Genomic DNA, 17,997 nt, shown 5'->3' with positions numbered 1-17,997 from the left:
CGTTTTAGTTAGGAATTGTCTATAATCAAACACTGTATATGTGTGCATGCACACGTGCATTTCTACCATCACACATTTAGCTTAGCTGAGAAATGTAACTATCAATGACTCACTGCAATGTGGTGTTATTCTAATCTCACAGCTTGGCTTCTTCAAGAGACAGTATGAGAAAATGACACAGGATATAGAAGATGTCGATGAAATTACAGAACTCACAAAGGAAAAAGACTGAAGATGATGAGTTACGTGGATAAAGAGGGGAGATCTGAGCCACGAACAGTAGTTGTGATCCAGTCGGTTTGTCAGCTGGAGTGCCTTAAAGCTTAGTAACATTTAAACGTTTTTAATGAAAGTGTCTTTTTATTGATGAGAATATTTTACAGATTCTACTCTATTATAAGAGTAACTGCAGGACAGTTTGGTTTTTTTCAAAAATGATTTATAGTGCCTTTTCTTATAAATTTTTGCCTTTCAAACAAACTTAGCCCTTAGAACTGGCAGGTCCGGAGTTTACAGTAACATATTGTACCAGCAACCTTTCTCCTGATCCACTGCAGAGTGAAACAGAGCAATTTATTTCAGATTATTGTGGAACAGCATCAGTTCGTAATTCAGTTGACAAGTACCATATGTGTAAAGGACATTTTCTATTAAGTTGATGATGAATGTGTGGTGAATACTGCTTCCACACTGGGAGAAGAAAACTCATTTGCTCCATCCTTACTGTTAGACAAATAATTTGCACCGCAAACCCTTGTCTTAACTAACCTATAAAGTGGGAACTGTGTATGAAGACGTCTGTCTGGATGCTAGAGACACCTGGATGGGCAGACTGTTCCAGAAGTTCACCATATTCCTTGCACTAAGGTCACAACTAAATTACTGAAGTATATTGTTTTGCCAAATAGTATGTATAATTGCCTTCTGCATACTTTCTCTCAGACAAGAAAATATTAATTTAATAATCACTTACAGCATGCTCTCTGCAATGTTACAATTGATTTTCAGATTTCATCTTGAAAAGCACTACCGCTACTGTTACACTGGGCTTCACGCTTGCAGTCCCTCTGAGATCAGTTTGGCTTTTGATGTAAATAGGGAAGGCAGTCAAGATCTTGCCTTTAATTCTGTACTGAAAGATTCTGCAAGACTAAGAGCATGAAGTGATCTAAAGGGGATGATGAATGAGGAAGTATGCATGTTAGCACAGGGGATAGTAAAGATGTAAGCTCTGTAAATTGTTTACTGCACTAGTTTCTTTAGCATCTCAGTGCCTTCCAGGAGACCAAAGTTCAGTATGACCTCCTTACCTGTCACATTTTATCTGGTCCCACATGTTCATGTCTTGATGAAGTTAACTTATGTTTTATACAGTGAAGTACTGTAGTGCTCTGCAAGGAGCTCTGAGCACAACATTTGGGTGACTTTGTGTTGGTTACACACCTCAAGTTTATCACATGCCGTTATGCTGCCTGGTTTTAAGGAAAGCTCAGTCTTAAAAAGGCCCATGCTGTAAGACTGTAAACAGTCAGGGGAATTGGCCTTTTGGCTGCCTTCCTCTCTCATGGTTGGCATTTATGCGTATAATTGATGGTGAGAGAAGATGTGTGTGTTGTCCTTATGTATGCTGCCATGCATGTGAGGTTGTTTTCAACCCGAGGTGATTTACTTGAAGAGTAAAACATTAAATGTGCCTGATTCAGAACCTGAAGTCACATGTTCTTTCCCCCAAAGCTAGACTGCAATTATGCTTAGGCACTCTTCAGATTATTTTCTAAGGGACTCTTCAAGAACTAGGCTTGAGCATGTTTGAAAGTTTTACTCAGTCTTTTTTAATCAGTAATCAGTCAGGAGCCAACCATCTCTTTGGCAAATAACAGCCTCACTTGCTGGATTGTGCTCAGTGTAGTTTTATGTGTGTTTTGGATTTATTTTGTATCTGTGAAATGTTTTGGGGTGGGTTTTTTAACATTCTGAAAAACAATCCAGATTCTGATATCGACTGTCCAACAAGACTGTTGCCATCAGTTGAGTTTGTGACCAAAACAATTATTTAAAAACAAAACAAGAGTAGCAATTGCATAAAGCTAAAGAATAAGCTCCTGACTTGTAATTATAAACCCTGAGGGCAAATGCTCTGAAAGTAAAGATAAAAATTTGTCTGCCTCAATTCTTGTGTAAACTTGTGAGAAAGAAAACATAACCCCACACTCCTATGTGTGGGAAGCTCCTATATAACCCGGGTCATGCACTCCAGGCCAGTGGGGGAATTTCACAATAGAGCAGACAGCAGCATCTTTCATTTTTAGTGCTGCTTGCAAGGGACATTTAGGCATTCAGCCAGATTTCCTTCTTCCGCCTTCGGTGGGAGGTACAGGTCAGTATCTGACATCCAACTTCTATGGGGATTTAACAGTTTATCAATCAGGTAGCAATGACTCAGTTCAGTAGTCTTTGCTGGGTTTTATTTTGTCCCAGACAACGGGATTTTCCCCCAGCCTGCACATACTACTTTTTCCCAAAATAAAGGGAAGGCATAGCCATGGGTAAGCTTTTTGTATCCTAACCACTTCAAGTTACTAGTTTTTCTTTTAAAATTAATACTTAAATGGCTAATTCCGTTTTTGTAATGGGTGAGTCTCTTGCACTTTTAAGCTGGCACAGCCACAAATAATGCTGGAAGTATTATGTATATTTTGTATTATGCACAAGGGGTTGGGTTTTTTTTTTTAGTTTTACTTTTTTAAAACAGCACATTACAGGTAAAATAATATTCTGAAACGTTGAGCTCTTCAGCATGTGCTTCTGTTTGTACCTACAGCAAGAAAAGTCAGGAATACCTTCAGCAAACTCAAGTTATATCTGATTCTGGTCTTGAAATCTAGCTGCAGACTTTTTGAAGTACTAGAATCAAGTCTAAAATCAGAGTTAGTTTCATATGAGCCTATGTATAGATTTGGGATGTGCACAAGTGTTTATAATCAAACTGACTTCCGAAAGCTAGCGTGTAAGCTCTATGGGAGCAGGGACTGTATCACTGTGGTGCCTACCTGAGGGCCTAACAGTGTTACTGCAATAAAAACAAGAATACTGCTGAACACAGCCTCATTATTTTTAAATAACAACCTGAAGTGAAGAAATCCTACTGAAAAAGCACTACATAAGGGGTCAAATATTTCTTTGTTCCAGTAGCACACAGTGAAAACCCTAAAGGGATGACTCTGCTAGGTATACAAAGAAGCTGCACTTGAAGTCTTGTAGGTTACAGTCATGAGTATAACACTACTGATAAGCTATATTGTAGTGTAAGTTAGTTCATGTTGTGCAAAATATCTGTAGTTGAATAGCTCTGGTTGAATAGTTAAGAGTTAAAACCTTACCACAGTCAGGTCTTCCTATAAACACGGGGGTTATCATCACTGGCATCTAAAATTACACTGCATTCTGCCAGTCTCAGGCCATGCACTTTAGACTATGTACAGAACTGCTCAGCAGTAGCATGTCCTGACACCAGCTCTGGCTACTCCCCACCATAATTTGGAAAAGCCAAATGCAATGCTTTATCAGGAGCACGGTGGGAAAGGAAGAGAGGGAGGTACTTGGCTGTGAATAGGAAGACAGTCATGTCAGTAACTACCACCTGGAAACTAACCACTTTCACAGAGCTTCCTTTTTTTCCCTACTTTGAACTTGTCCGTACTTCTAACAGTGATACATAAATATTCAGGCTACCACCTTTAACAATTCCATAATACAGAACCAGATTACCCTAATCTTAAGGCACAAAACTCCATCTTTCACAAGTCTGTGTTCTGCAGAACTGAAAGCCAGATTTCCTTTTATACCGACCTGTATTACCCTTTATATCCAAAACTGAGGCACAACAAAAGCTTGCAAATTAAAGACTAAAGAAAATGAAGGCATGAAAATGCATCTCAAAATCTGTAGCTAATTGTCTCAACCTTTTATTGCCTTTAAAGGTAAAAACGTATATATAATTTTCACAGCCTCAGAAAGGTTGACTCCTAGCTTTTATGTCAACATTTCTGCCCTCATTTATGATCCATTATTCATATGCAATCACAGGCTTAGGTGTGCTGGCAGTTTTTAAAATGTATTTGCCTCTTTTTCTTAAAATAGTCAAAATGGAACTTTTAAAACATAACTGCTGTAAAGATACATCAGGATGCTAGTTTTTGTAACACTTGATAAGGTCAAATTGTATGGTTAGGTTGTGTTTAAAAACAGACCTAAGGTATGCAAAGCAACAGCTGATTTATAGTCTTCAGCGTATTCTTAACTCTCTTCCTTCAAGTACCTCCACAGAAGAGCTCAAGACTGAGTTTTGAGAGCTTTTGGGGGGGCAAAGGGGTAGCATTGTCTACTGTCACAGATGATTTCACTTTGTTAATAATTAGTCTTAGCAGTTTTTTCCTTTCAATGTTTTTGATAGAGCAAATGAATGTGTTAGTCTATAAAACTACAAATTCCTTGAACAGCTATGGGAAAAGTAAGCTGAGAGAAAACCCAAAAATCTAGTTTAAAGTTAAGCAATCTAAAGGCTAGATTCCTGAGTGCAACAGTGGCACTTTCATATATGACAGCTGAAGCGAGTGCCTGTATTTCCCAGTACAGCCTGCAGCTGGGCAGGGTGGAAGCTGCTCCTTCGGCACAGCTATCTCTCGGCTGCCATCTCCTGGGTAGGGTCCTCATGACAGTCCTGCCTCCCCCACCATGTAGGTCACGACAATCCATCAGTTACTGTTTTCATAGTATCCATCAGACTGAGCTTCTCTTGCAAACAGCAGAATGCAAGATCAAAATCAGGAAAGGAAACTTTTAGAATTAAGCAATGCTAGTATATGGACATTCTGCCAGACAAAGGGATGGATCAGTGTATTCAAATGTTGCCAGCCAATACCAAGACATCTTTTCAGAAGTACATATTCTCACTCTGAAGACATGCGCTTCCCTTCCGCAAACACCCCTCATCTGGCAGATCTCTACAGTAATCACATGATAACCCTCTCGTCTGCAGTGTTCTTGGGAACATCTGTCTGCACCTGGAGCCACTACCTCTGCAGCATGCTGTGACACGGCTGGAAGAGCCACAGCAGGGTGAGATTACCCTCCCCTTTAGCCAAGGCAGAAAAACCGCTGGACTTGTCCCAGAAAGCTAGGACTGCATTGTATATTGATCTGCAGCTGCCCATCATCCCACTCACAGACCTCACCAGAACACAAGATAGTCTTCATCCAGCAGCCTAGTCCTGCATGTGTGGGAACCAGGATGTGTGCAGCCACATCTTACCCTGACATGAAGTCAGGCACAGCCAGAATTCATCCCTGGCCTGGAAATTTGGAAGCACTTCTGAGTTGCTCCAGACATAGCCTTAGGCAGCTTTCTTAGAACAGAGTAGTTTGCCCTTGTACAATACCACTGCCCTAACAGAGAGGGTAACCCTACAGAGGGAGCCGGAACACTGAGCTCAAAGTATGGATTTGAATTTCAGTGAGATACATTTTACCTCTAAATATGTACATCATCCCTCCTGGAGGCATTTCCATTTCGCTTTTAGATGTCAGCTGAAGAACCCAAAGTTACACAAGACTGATACATCATTGTTCCAGAACAAAGCAGTATTTGCCTCATGCACAGCTAGGGACACAAAATGACATTTCATTGTTTTGACCATGGCAGCATACACACATTGTAACATTCAGCTGTGACTCAGTGCAACATCTCTTCCATTCATTGTTCCTGGTCACTGTGGGGAAGTACACAATTATTCTTTCTCTTCTTTTCTGCACCCTCCTTCCCAGCTGCATTGCTGATGGGGAAGGTGCAGTTAAGGTCACCCCAGAGAAGTCTTCCGGGAGACTGCAGCACTAGAGAGGCACTAGAGCAACAGGAATTGCCCCAATCATAGCAGGGTACAAGTACAATTTAACTGTTCTAAATACCACTATTTTTCTCTATCAGAGCACAGCACCAGTGTGCAAGCACCGCATAGGCTTTACTTCATTCATAAACCATCCCACTACAAGGCAAGATAGCCCATTATTTTTCTGAAATTAATACATTAGTTGCATGGTAACAGCAAACATGAACATGGAAAAATGAACACCAAAAATGGGAAAGTTTGTGGGTTTCTTTTCTAAAAACAAAAAGAATTTTTTTGACAGAGGAAGTGATCTGTACTTGGGATTCTGTACAATTCCCGGGGTAAAAATGACATTCAAATAGCAGAGGTCCTCTCTCCAACCTCCAAAGCAAAGCAAAACTCGACCTTGCTGAGCTCTGCCTAGATGATAGGGCCCACATGGTTTAGAGGCTGTGTGAGTGTGCAAGGAGAATGCAAGGAGAACCTGCTGTCCTGCAGAGGAAGGACTTACTTCCACTGAGGAAAGTGTATCAGTAAGTTGACAAGCACATTTTAACCATGCTTCTGCCTGAAGTATGTTTCCGTGGCATTTACTTAATCCAGATAGAGTAACCATCACTAAGTATTAAAACTGATTGCAATCACTGGCGAAAAAGATCCTCGCCTATTTTTCTCATTTTATTTTGTGTAGCTAGCAGCTGTTTGTAGATTTTTACTGCAGACACAATTAAATGCATTATACAGCTGACGCTCAAGTGTGGTGTGATGTAATGATATATAAACTTGAGCAAACCATTTTACTTCTCTTTACCTCATTCCCCTTCCTTTATACCTACCTTGTCTACATTGATAATGATGACTAGATAAAACCTCCTCTCAGCATTAGTAAAAATACCATATGTAATGGGACTTTGAACTCTTAGCATCTAAACACTATCATGGCACATTACAATAACATAAATAAAATTGTCTTGCTCAGACAAGCAGACCGTTGTTCCCAGTGGAAGCTCAGGTATGCTATGACAGTATTTTTCTCTTTTAACTAGGTTTCAACACAGTAACAAGAGAAAACCCGTATTAGAATCATAAATGCATATATAAACTGCAAAAGTTCAACAAACTCACTTGCCTTTGAAAAACTAATCCATCTCGATGACTTTGAATCCTAACATGTCCAAAGTCAAGCAACTAAAACCAATTAAACTTCTATTTGTCTATTTATAATAATAGCTGCCCTTTTTATTCTGCAGCACCAAACAATTACACAGCCAAAAAGGCTCCTTCAATATTAATCATGTTTAGACATCATTAAGTAGTTATGAGTTTGCGTGTTATTGCTAATGCAATTTTGTTGCTAGTAGAGTAGTAGATCTAACTTTGAATCAAGGTCTGTCCGTATTTTTTAATGCAATGGACTTGTAATATCAGCTGCACAGTAAAAATGTTTCTGAGACTGAGCTACTGGAACATAACCACTACCAAAAAATTAGTAACTCTGGGGTATAGTTTACATTTTCTTCTCTGAACCAAAATGTTTCATCTACTTCAAGAAGCTTTCATGTTATAAGAATGTAAAAATAGCATAAAGCTTGCAAATTCATTCTACAGTCACATAAAATTAAACTATGCAGGATTTTATTTTTTAAGAATAAAAAAAAAATCCAGTTGTCCTGTTGTGACCTCCCAAGCAGACAGCGAATGCAGACTACCAATGTAAAGTCATTAAAGCAATGTATATCAAAGAGGACTAAACACCTTGCAACCAAGAGTTTTAAGGAAGATTGTTTTAAATACTGACTCCGTATTAAAATGCCAAAGACATGATTTCAAAGGAGAGTCAAGAATATCTAAAAACCCTAATGATAACTCATTCATTTCATTCAGTCCTACTTAAATTATTCAGATTGAAATGTCTATTACAACCACTGAAGAACATACAGATTCTCCATAAAAACAACTCAAAGCTAAACCAGTATGCTCATTAGGAACAGCAACACTTTCTTTTTAAAAGAGTAGTTACTTTTCTGAATTTGCCCAAAAGCATTCCTTGTTTTCTTTCCAAGAATATTCTTCCTCATAAATTTCCTGCAAATATAAACAAAGAATGGGAAATATTGTGGGAGTCTGCTAGATACTGCACAACCCAAGCCAAATAACTCAACAGCCATCCTGCTATTATTTACTGATTACAACAGGACTGCACAGCACTTGCCTGGCAAACAGAAAAGAGGGCACCACCCTTAGAACATACTGACTTACATGTGGGCAGATGCTGAACCTCAGGCTGAGCCCCATTAAATTTAGAAGGGCCCATCTATACTGAAGTCAATTCAAGAAAGATCTAGAAGAAATTATTTAAAAGCTGCCACAGCACTCATGTCTGAAGCTGCCCTTTTTACATGTTGCCACGTTGACCTACTGTACCATAATGTTTAGGGGAGTATTTAAGCATATACAAAATGTCAATATTTAAAAAATGAAAATGGCAACAATACAGAAAATACAGTGAGTATTAGATCTTCATGACAGACTGAACTACCCAGCAGCAGTCCAGGCCTAAGGAGCAAATTCAGCAGGGCTCTGAGCCCCTGATTATTCTTTCTGAGACCACAGAACTCCAGTCTCCTGAAAGAGGTGTCAAAGTGCAGTAATGCAGAGAACATCACTGTTACCACATGCCAAGTTCTGCCTCGGAGAGAAGGCAGAGGTAATGCTCATTACTTGCATGCAATACTGTTGTTATGCAATGGGGCTCTTTCTAGACCCAGGCTGGTCTCTCCACACATTGTTTGTGTGTCCATACTAGCTTTGGGCCCTCTGCTCATCCCTTCATTGTGTGCTGTTGCTTAACGCTTTGTGCTTTCCCAAGGCCACAGGGATAAAAAGAAAACAGAAAAACAAGAAATGCCACTTTTATTTGCAAAATGCAATGCTGACCAAAGCAGAGGTGACTCGAAGTTCTTCCACAAGCCTGTGCAGAACTGAGATTTGCACTCAAAAAAGGAAAGCTCAGAGCTCCTTCACTTCAACCCCAGGACGGTGCTGAAGAGGAGCTGGATGGTATAGGCAAGGAAGGGCCTTCCAGGTGCCCTACCTGCCACAGATGGGCCTGACTGCATTAAAGGAAACTGAATGTAGACATTACCATCCCATCAGAAGCAGCTGCTGCCAGTAAAGCTTCAGATTCATCCCTTAAGAGCAGCAGCCTTTAGCCCAGCTGTCTAAGACTGGCACAGCCGTAAAACCAAATTTGTCCCCAAACGTACCTTTTTCCATATTGGGACAGATGCTTTTAAGGTATCGATGCAGTACTTTACAGCTTCAAGGGACTCTGCTCTGTGTGGAGAGGAGACTGCAATAATTACACTTGCTTCAGTTATTGGAACCACACTAGGGAGAGAAGAGGAACAACAGCAGCTTTAGCTAATGCTTAACATCAACAGCACCCAAAAGTTGTGGCCATGTCACGTCAGTATTCTGGCCACATGCTCTCCTGACTCATCATACTGAGCAAGTGTCAAGCCATGTCCAAAAGATTATACACTTCTTAAAAGAAGGAATACCACAACCAAAATCAGTACCAGATGTGAGAATTCCACACTTTAGAATAAATAAACCCACCAGACATAGGCTTTTTTCTTCCATTCTTTCTTTTTTTTTAAATAAAGTCTGTGGCATGAAGAGGGAAAAATTGCTAACTTGCAACAATGCATAGGAAACTCACTGGAAGCTTACTTAACAATGAACAATATAAAGTTAGGAACAGCCAGTTCTTATCTGAAAACCTTCGAAATCATCTCGGTTTGCACAAAAATTTGTGAAAGGCAAAATTAAGTCCCTCAGACTAAGCAGGTTTTGCAATGAAACTTCAATTTTGACAAATTCTGATTTCAAATTATGAAGTTTTTCCTGTTTGGCATGTTGTTTTCCAAACTTAACAGAAGCAGCACAAGGTTTTGTTTTGCTTCTCACGAGGGTAGTATTCCCAAAAGCTGCCTCCCAACCCTCCCTCTACAATAAGACTCTTATGGCAAACAGTTCCTAGGAAAAATCTGCGCTTAAATGCTTTGAGCTGCCCTCAAAGAATCACCCTCTGTTGGCTACACAGGATATCTAAGGAAACAACACCTCAGAGTTAATATTACCCTTTGTGATCACCTCCTAAGTTCCTTCTGCCAAGAGAAATGGATAACAAGCATTTCCCACAGCCTCTGCAAATCCTGCTAGTTCCAGTGAGAAATGTGATGATCAGTGAAGACTCAAGAGTACATCAGACACACTAGTATTCCATGATTTGAACCCAAGAGAAAATGCTTAACCAAGACTCAAGGAACAATGGGAGGTTCTCTGGCAAACATGGCTGGCAATTACCAGGTCTTTCTGTCCCCATAGTCTAAGCTTTCAGGTTCCCTATGGCATAATTTGACTTAAATCTGACAGTAAGAACATTCTGCAGCACCTCAATGGAAGACAGAAAAAGAAAAATAAAAGGAAAGTGGTCCCAGCTTCATGTCTTTAAAAAATGATGAAACAAATCAACAGTCTCCACTTTTCTGGAACGAAATCTCAATCCCTTCTTCCTACTTGCAAACCATCAGACTGGCAACAACAATCCTGCAGGCTAAATGCAGACTCCAAACAACACAAATACATACATTTTTTGAAAAGATGATTTCTGAAACAGCTCCACAGCAAGAGCTTGAACTTGCAGCCAGCTTTGCTGCATTACAGTTTACAAAGACTCCTCCATGTCCTGTAACTATGTAAGCACAGCCATGCACCAGACAAGGATTAATATTGCACTTGCAGAAGGATGGGGTCTGGTCATACATACCCAAGTCTATGCTGCACTGCAATATGTTTGACTGATGGCCACTTCTGTCTGATATCTCTGCAGATTTTCTTTATTTCAGTCTCTGCCATTGAAGTATAAGCTTCATATTCCAAGTGAATCACTTTTTTCCTTTCAAAATTATTTCTTGTAGTACCTAAACACAAACAATTTATCAACCAAAAGCACTGAGTAAATAAATATATATTTTGTATTGATAATAGATTTGTTATATAATATTACATACAAATACTAAGTAAAACCCAGGATCTCCTCCTATGGTCAAGGTCAGCATTACGCAAATATAAACAACCTTCCCTAATCATAGCTGTGTAAAGAGATAAAGAGAACAAGAGAAATCTTAAAAATACAAGAAAGCGTTTAGTTTACACATCGTGCAAGTCTGCAGTCTGTAATGGCCAAGGCTGGGACATCTTCTGTGGTAAATGCTAAGGTGCTATTACTGCATTTGCCCAAGATTTCAAGATCTGTATCATGTACATTAAGCAACAGGACAGAGCTATTAGTATTGACCTTCACCAGCCCATGGGTAAAACAGTAATTTACTTTCAACCAAGGTCTGAGTTGGAGGAGCTTTCACACAGGTGTGGACCTGTGGTTTGCATAGCCACAACATCCCACTTCCCAGCTTGAATGAGCTGTGTCCAAGGGGATGGGGGAATAGCTCCCGAAGTCCCTGTACTCCAGAGCTGCTGTTTTGTTCAGCCCTAGGGTAGCCACACCAGCACATATGCTTCTCACCACTTTGTCCCAGTGCAACCATTTAAGAGCTGCCATGGTCTTGTTCTAAATAATTCAGGATGTGCTTTCTAAACACACTGGTTTCAGTCCAGGAATTTATTTATTTGAGAAGCACAAGTCTGGGGTGTGGACAATCTAGGTTCCATTTATTAGACCATTAACACACCCAGTCATACAGCTCAGAAATATTAAACTCACCAATAAACAGAGACACTGCCCCACAGTATGGTGAAATGACCAGCTCTGACACTTCATCTACAGAGAGCTTTCCAGACTTGAGTTTGATAAAATCTTTTGGCACATCTTCACATTCATCCATAGCTCACTAGAAAAGCCGAAACCAAACAGACTGTTATTGTTTTTAGTGATACTAGCATTGGCCAACTGCTTTTTATCCAGAGCTGTGCCCCAATTTATACAGAACACATGCACCATCTAACTCCTCACCCCAAGAGACCAGTCTCCATGGCAAATTCACTTCTCAGCAGACTTGCTGAGAGAATATTAATTGCAAATATCAATAACCTGTTTTTTAATGCACACAGATTGCTTCCTGGTAGGAAAGTCTGGTCCAGTAGGACAAAACTACAACTAGTGTAAGGTCCCAGTTTAACAGTACAATCAACCAGCATGGACCACTGGTGCTCATAAATCTTTGGTAAGAGTGTGAGCTCCTCCTCCCTATCTTACCCTGAACCAGAGATTTCTGATAAACACGGATTAGGGTTCTGAGCCTAAAGTTTAATATGCTCTCCAGGACATTCAAGACCTCATACTGTCAGTCTGTTTCAGTGACACAGGAGATACAATTTCTCTGAGCAGAAACCAGTCAGCATTTCATCTAAGAATGTGGACGAAAGGAATTATTTTGAGCACCGGCAATAGAACAAGGTGCAGTAAATACATGGACTGACACTTGAAAGCATGAAAAGAAATTAAGCTTTTCTAAGGGTGCCTGTTCCTTTGACAGCAACAAACAAAAAAGGAGGGTTTTTTGGGTTTTTTTAAGAAGCCATCAATTCTTTTTCTGTATTATCTTTTCCATTAAAAAGTGTCAGGAGGTTTTTCATTATTATCTTACTTAGGCAAGTTGGGTATCTATTGGCAGCAGAAACAACTACAAAAGAATAACAAGACCTAAAACCCATATTCAAAACAATGCCTGATCTCTCTGGCAATTTTCTTCCATTTACTGCATATGTAATGATCATTTATTTCCACACCAGCTTATAGTTTCTGGTCAGCAGAATGGTTCTCTCAAGTAAGAAATGCAAGTTATCCTCTCTCAAGAGAATACTGGAGTGAAGGGAGAGAACCGCAATCACATCTCCAGACCTAAACAAAAAAAAAAGATTATCGAAACATTATACATGAGATATGTTAGCAGAGGATGACACTCCATAGGAAATTTAAACAAGAAGTGACACTACCGAACAGAACCTGGGCAGATTCAGCCTCCGCTAATTGGTGGGATGATGGCAATCTCGTCTCCAGGCTGCAGGACCAGGAGCTGTTCTCCAAGAAGCACGTATTCCTGCCGAACAGCAAAAACCACTTGATTCCGGATGACAGCAAGCCTGAGGGGGATTGGCAGGGGCACAAATAAGTTCTAAATAGAGTGTTTTCATTTAACCATGAGATTTCATTAAACAACAAACTGGTGCACAGTCTAGGGCAGCTGAGGTAAATACCACTCAAGACTTATGCAACTCTGCTTCCAATACACTTTCAAAAATACAACACCCACCCACCTCCTACTCTTGGATCTTCTTGTGGTGGCTAAGGAGAGACCAACTCAGTATAATTTTTAGAAACAAGGAACTGGATTTGTCATAGGCCTACATCAGAACAAACCAATGTATACCAGACCCACTTCAGCAGCTTCTAACAAACAAGTAGGTAACTCAAGAGGTAGCAACCATCCATTGTGGGATTAGAAGGAAATGTTCCTCTGATTCAGTCTGGCTGGACCGGAGCAATTTTCTTACACAGCAAGAAGCATTGCAGGATGCTGTTCCTGAGATCTCATGAAGATTCAGTGGTCAAAGAGATGCTCTTGCTGTATAACCTCACAGTTCATGAGGCTTTGAGTCTTTTGTACTTACAGGTCTGAAATTTGCTATTGATAAGGAGTGGCAACAGAACTAAAAGGGTGGATATGGTGAGTTTTCTGGCAGATCTTCTCTGTATTCTTTGACTTCACATCTGTGAGATGTTGCTGTGATTGTCCACAGCTTTGGATACCATAAGGCAGGGAGTCACCTTCATGACTAAGTGCAATCACACAGTGAGTATGAGGGGAACACCAGTAAGATAACAGAAAAAGAATGCGAACATTTTACTTCAGAAGATCAGGCATGATAACTGTTATTAACTCAGGCTACAAAATCTGGCACAGACAGCAGAGAACTGTATTGCCTAGAAACAAGCAGGCATGCCAAAAGGCTAAAAAAGATCATCTTATTTCCTATCAGCCACATAGACAAAAGTAGGCAAGACACAGGCTGAGCAAAACACAGTAGCAGTGACTTAGAGGGCAGGCTGAAGGGAGGGACTGTAGGAAAGTAAAGCAAGCCACTGAGGAACTGAGCGCAACTATGGAACTGAAGTGCCCATTAGAAGGATGGGCTCTAATTAATGTCACTTGCAAGTTAATTCATTGGGGAAAATGGGTGGAACAGAAGAGCACTGTCAAGTACGCTCAAGCTGTAGTTTGCATATCCATTAGCAATGTGAACAGAAGTCTGTGGTCAATGCCCCACAATTATGTTGAGTTTTTCCAGAAAAGCTAGGAGCAGAAGCATTTTCCAAGAAGGCCACTGTGAAGTAACTGCACATGCAAAATACACTGCCCCAAGTCATCATTCATAGAAGGACAAAGTTGACAAACTATGACAAACCAACAAAAGGTGTTGCTGCTGCTTTTGACACCAAGTAATAGGCTGCAAAGTAGAACACTAATTCCCTGTAGTCTCCTCCCCAAAACACACTTAGTCTCAATTCTCTGTGAGGAAAAGGCCCCTGGTCTAACATTTGGTTAGAGCTTCTCATTTGGAAACATATGCCACTATGAAATTTTTTTTCATAGCCTTTGAGAGTAGATCTAATAGAGGAGGCTGGTGGCTACGGAAGACTTTGGCACCTAAGTCCAAAGTTATGAGAATTTCAGTGCATTCAGCACTAAATCCTGAGGACCTCAACCTCTGCTGCACCTTTTTTTTTCCTCCCCCTCCAAAATGGTGTTGCACCTTTGCCTATCCCAGACTCATTCTTTACAGGGCTGAATACCTCCCTCAGCCTTCACCTGAGGGGGGATTTCTGCTGACATGCCCAAAGAGCACCAGCGCCACGGGGGTCCTTACAACACACACCTAGCGCTCTCTCAGGACCAGAATCCCTATGAATGCAACCAACAGTGTGCTTTGGTTTCTTTTTTTCCAAAGCAGAGGAAGTTGAAAGCAGTTGCGACTATCTACGCTGTAAGGCTGAGTGGCTGGCCTGTGGCAGGGCTTCAGTTCCCTTCCTGACCTGCCTTCCAGAGCATGCCGTAAGCTCAGACCAAAGGCCAACAGTACAGTTAAAGACAAGTGAATGTAAACACCTGCACATTATCATGACTTTCTTGTTTATTGCCCTGGCTGTGCTTGATCTCTTGAGACATCTCACCTTCTCCACAGGTTAATAACACAGCTCCGTTTTCAAGTGCAGCGCAGCTACCGCACTGCAGCCCTCCCAAGCAATGTCTTAAAATACCCCTCAGGCTCAACTTCTGGGTACATTTATTAGACCTAGTCTTTCCTACATACGTAAAACTACAGCATTTTCAAGTGGCCAAAACACACAATGCTTCCTGCAAGTTGCAAAAACAAGGCAATGACACTGTTTTCATGGTATCAAAGTACAGATACATGTTCCAGCTGAACTCTAAAGGCTGAATCTGTATTTACCACAAAACCCACAACCACATCGAACTCTGTGCACCGCACAATACCTTGGGTGCACCTTGACGATCTCCTCCCAGAGCTGCAGAGAGGTGATCTGTCGTGGCACCGAGAGGGTCTCGCAGCGCAGCCCCGCCAGCTCCGCGCTCCTGGCGAAATAGAGCACCGAGACCTGCTCGGAGAACAAACGCCCGTCAGGGAAGCGGGGCCTACTGACAAAAAACAACCGCTACTGCACGTTAACTTCCCCGAAAACACCAAAACAATCGAAACCAAACCAGCGTAAGGAAAAGCCTTCCCTGGCTCTGTTTAATGCCGACAAGCTGTGGGGCGCTCCTCCCGCCCCGGCTGTCAGAAGGGGAGTAGGGGAAGGTCGGGGTGGGGGAAGGCCGTGTAAGTCAGCGCGGACCCCGGCCCGGCGGCCTAGCCCGGCCGCCCGCCTGGCGCCCTGGCCGCCGAGGAGCGGGCCGAGGCGGCCCTACCGCGCCGCCGGCGGGGCCCGCTACCCCGGGGGAGGCTGCACCTACCTGGCAGCGCATGGAGCCGCCGTCCCGGGCGGGCAGCCCTCGCCGCGGGTCAGCGCGGCGCCTGCGCCCGGGCGGGAGGCGCAGGGCGCGGACCGCCCCCTGCGGCCTGGGCCGGGAGCGTGGCGCGGCTCGCTCCGCCGCTGTTAGGCCTGGCCGAGCCGGGCCGTGCGCGGCCTAAGGGTGCGGCGCGGGCAGCCTCGGGGACTCTCCCCCTCGCACGGGTGGGTAACGGAGGTGGGAGGCGGCCTTCCTTTGGAGGGTGGCGTGGGATCAGGGACTGGGAGGCTGTGGCTTTGCACCGTAAGTGCAACCTGTAATTTTGGGGCAGCGCCTTAAAAGCCAGGTTTTCACATGGACTTAGTCCCCAGAAGGCATACAGATTGCAGATGATTCCAAACGTTACACGTCCACTGTCTTGCACACATTATACATCCACTGCACACACATGTAATAGCACATAACATGGAAAAGCCAAAGATCCATCACAATGCTGACGCAGGATTCCTGGGGTAGGTCCTGTCCCAGTGCAGAGATTGCCATGGCATCTGTCTCCATGTGGACAACTGTACACCTTCAGAAATTGCCTGTGTGGAAACATAGCATGGTGGAAGAATGCTGAGCTAACCTCCTGCAGTTTGGCACCAGAGAACGGGGAAAGTGGGAAATGGCAGCAGGTGCTGCAGAGAGACCCGTAGCAATTGTTCTGCAGGGCCCAACTGTGCCCGAAACTGTGTCCTTGTGGCCTGGCTGGGGTTATTTCTGTGTTCTTTGTCTGGTAACACTTGTAACCTCACAGCAGCGGAGGAGCTCCTTCTGTCAGGTGAACCAGGGGAAAGTTTGCAGCCATTATCAGCAGCAGGGAGTTTGTGGTCAGTAATTGTGACTTGGGCAGGCAGTCAGGTGGAAAACATCTGTCCTAGCTGGGTGCAACGCTCTCAGCAAAAAAAAAAAAAGCCCTCAAATAAAGAACTACTATCCAGTCATTTCAAAAGATGACTGAGAAAGGAAACGGACCTTTCTATGTAATAATTCTTGCCTCCGAGATACAAAGACAAAGAAAGTTACAGTGATAAAAGTTTTCAAAAAAAACATGCAACAGAAATACAGTTATTTCCGTGGAGCATGTATTTTGTACCAGTTACCCAGTACACCATGTCTTAATCCTCTGCTGTGAGGAACAAATAAGGTTTTTTTAAAAAAAAACTTTCCCATGCAAAAGATGTGCGACAGTTGACTGTCCTTAGAGTGAAGTGGGTGAGTGCTAGGCTCAGCTGGAGCAAATTAGCCTCTTAGCACAGAGAACAGTGAGCTTTGAAAGATTTAGCTGTACATTTAGCATTGCATTTAGGGTTAGGTCAGCTATGGAATAAGGAGAGAGGAGTTACTGGCAGTGAGTTTCTGGATTTTCTTCATTAGAGCTCCAACTAATGACTCACCAAGCCAATTCTTAAGTATTATTTGAAGGATGGGTCAGTTTTCATCTCTCTGTTGCATGACTTAGTTAAAGGCAGAATTTATACCTAGAAAGCACAGGAATAGAGTAGGATTTGTGCCTCTGATAATGTATTAACTATCTTCTAGAATGGATAAAAAGAGGTTAAAAGTTCTTAAACAAAAGCAGGAATTAAGTTCAGGTGTAATGAGAACGTCTAAAACAAAATTGTCCTTAAATACCTTTTCATTCTGGAGGTCTTTTCTTCCAGCAACACTAACCTCAGCAAGCGGTGTGACTACGACACTGCTTGGTTTGCAAGAATGAGTTATTTTGAGATAGCCTTTTTATTTTTTGTCTTTTGTGGATTTTTTGGTAGCAGATACTTACATAAGGTGAAACGAGAGGTGTTTCTGTAGCTGTGGAGGAGGTGTGTTAGCTCTGTGGGATTTCAAAACCATCTCTTTTCTATGATTTCATTGGCTATCTCTATATGATTTTCCCTCTAAAATATTTTCTGATTTGGATTTTCCTTTCAGGCATCATTTTCTTCATGCAGCTTTGGGTTTGGAGTGTGATTGTGAGTAGCTGAAATGTATAACATCTAGTTCTAAGTATT

The 17,997-nt window shown here is 42.0% G+C and overlaps 3 protein-coding genes across 5 annotated transcripts in view; 1 reads left to right on the top strand and 2 right to left on the bottom strand.

Moving 5' to 3' along the window:
- ITGA2 (integrin subunit alpha 2) overlaps nt 1–17,997 on the top strand; it is a 104,177-nt gene that overhangs the window by 65,444 nt on the left and 20,736 nt on the right. Inside the window, exon 30 of one of the 2 annotated variants that reach the window (XM_075078372.1) lies at nt 143–5,118. In XM_075078372.1, the coding sequence (XP_074934473.1) occupies nt 143–232 (90 nt within the window). In that variant the 3' untranslated portion in view covers nt 233–5,118. Of the gene's footprint in view, nt 1–142; nt 10,875–17,997 lie in introns of those variants that run through there. The other variant, XM_075078371.1, reaches the window with a different exon arrangement.
- Nucleotides 7,499–11,797, bottom strand: LOC142050050 (molybdopterin synthase catalytic subunit). Its single transcript, XM_075078375.1, has 4 exons — nt 11,677–11,797; nt 10,720–10,873; nt 9,152–9,275; nt 7,499–7,970 (listed from the first exon to the last, which is right to left on the bottom strand). Exons 1-4 carry the CDS (start codon nt 11,795–11,797, stop codon nt 7,902–7,904), a joined length of 468 nt encoding a protein of 155 aa, XP_074934476.1. The 3' UTR covers nt 7,499–7,901.
- MOCS2 (molybdenum cofactor synthesis 2) lies at nt 11,675–16,209 on the bottom strand. 2 transcript variants are annotated; one of them, XM_075078377.1, is made up of 4 exons: nt 15,947–16,209; nt 15,470–15,591; nt 12,919–13,055; nt 11,675–11,803 (listed from the first exon to the last, which is right to left on the bottom strand). In XM_075078377.1, the coding sequence occupies exons 1-3, from the start codon at nt 15,956–15,958 to the stop codon at nt 12,929–12,931; spliced, it is 261 nt and encodes an 86-aa protein (XP_074934478.1). In that variant the 5' UTR covers nt 15,959–16,209; the 3' UTR covers nt 11,675–11,803; nt 12,919–12,928. The 2 variants fall into 2 exon arrangements, with proteins under 2 accessions (XP_074934478.1, XP_074934477.1); XM_075078376.1 differs by having other exon boundaries at nt 12,909–13,055; nt 15,947–16,207.

This window comes from Phalacrocorax aristotelis, chromosome Z (assembly GCF_949628215.1).
Source record: "Phalacrocorax aristotelis chromosome Z, bGulAri2.1, whole genome shotgun sequence".
Classification (NCBI taxonomy): Eukaryota; Metazoa; Chordata; class Aves; order Suliformes; family Phalacrocoracidae; genus Phalacrocorax; species Phalacrocorax aristotelis.
Note: the sequence above shows the minus strand (reverse complement) of the source record. Positions and strands in the feature narration are given on the sequence as shown.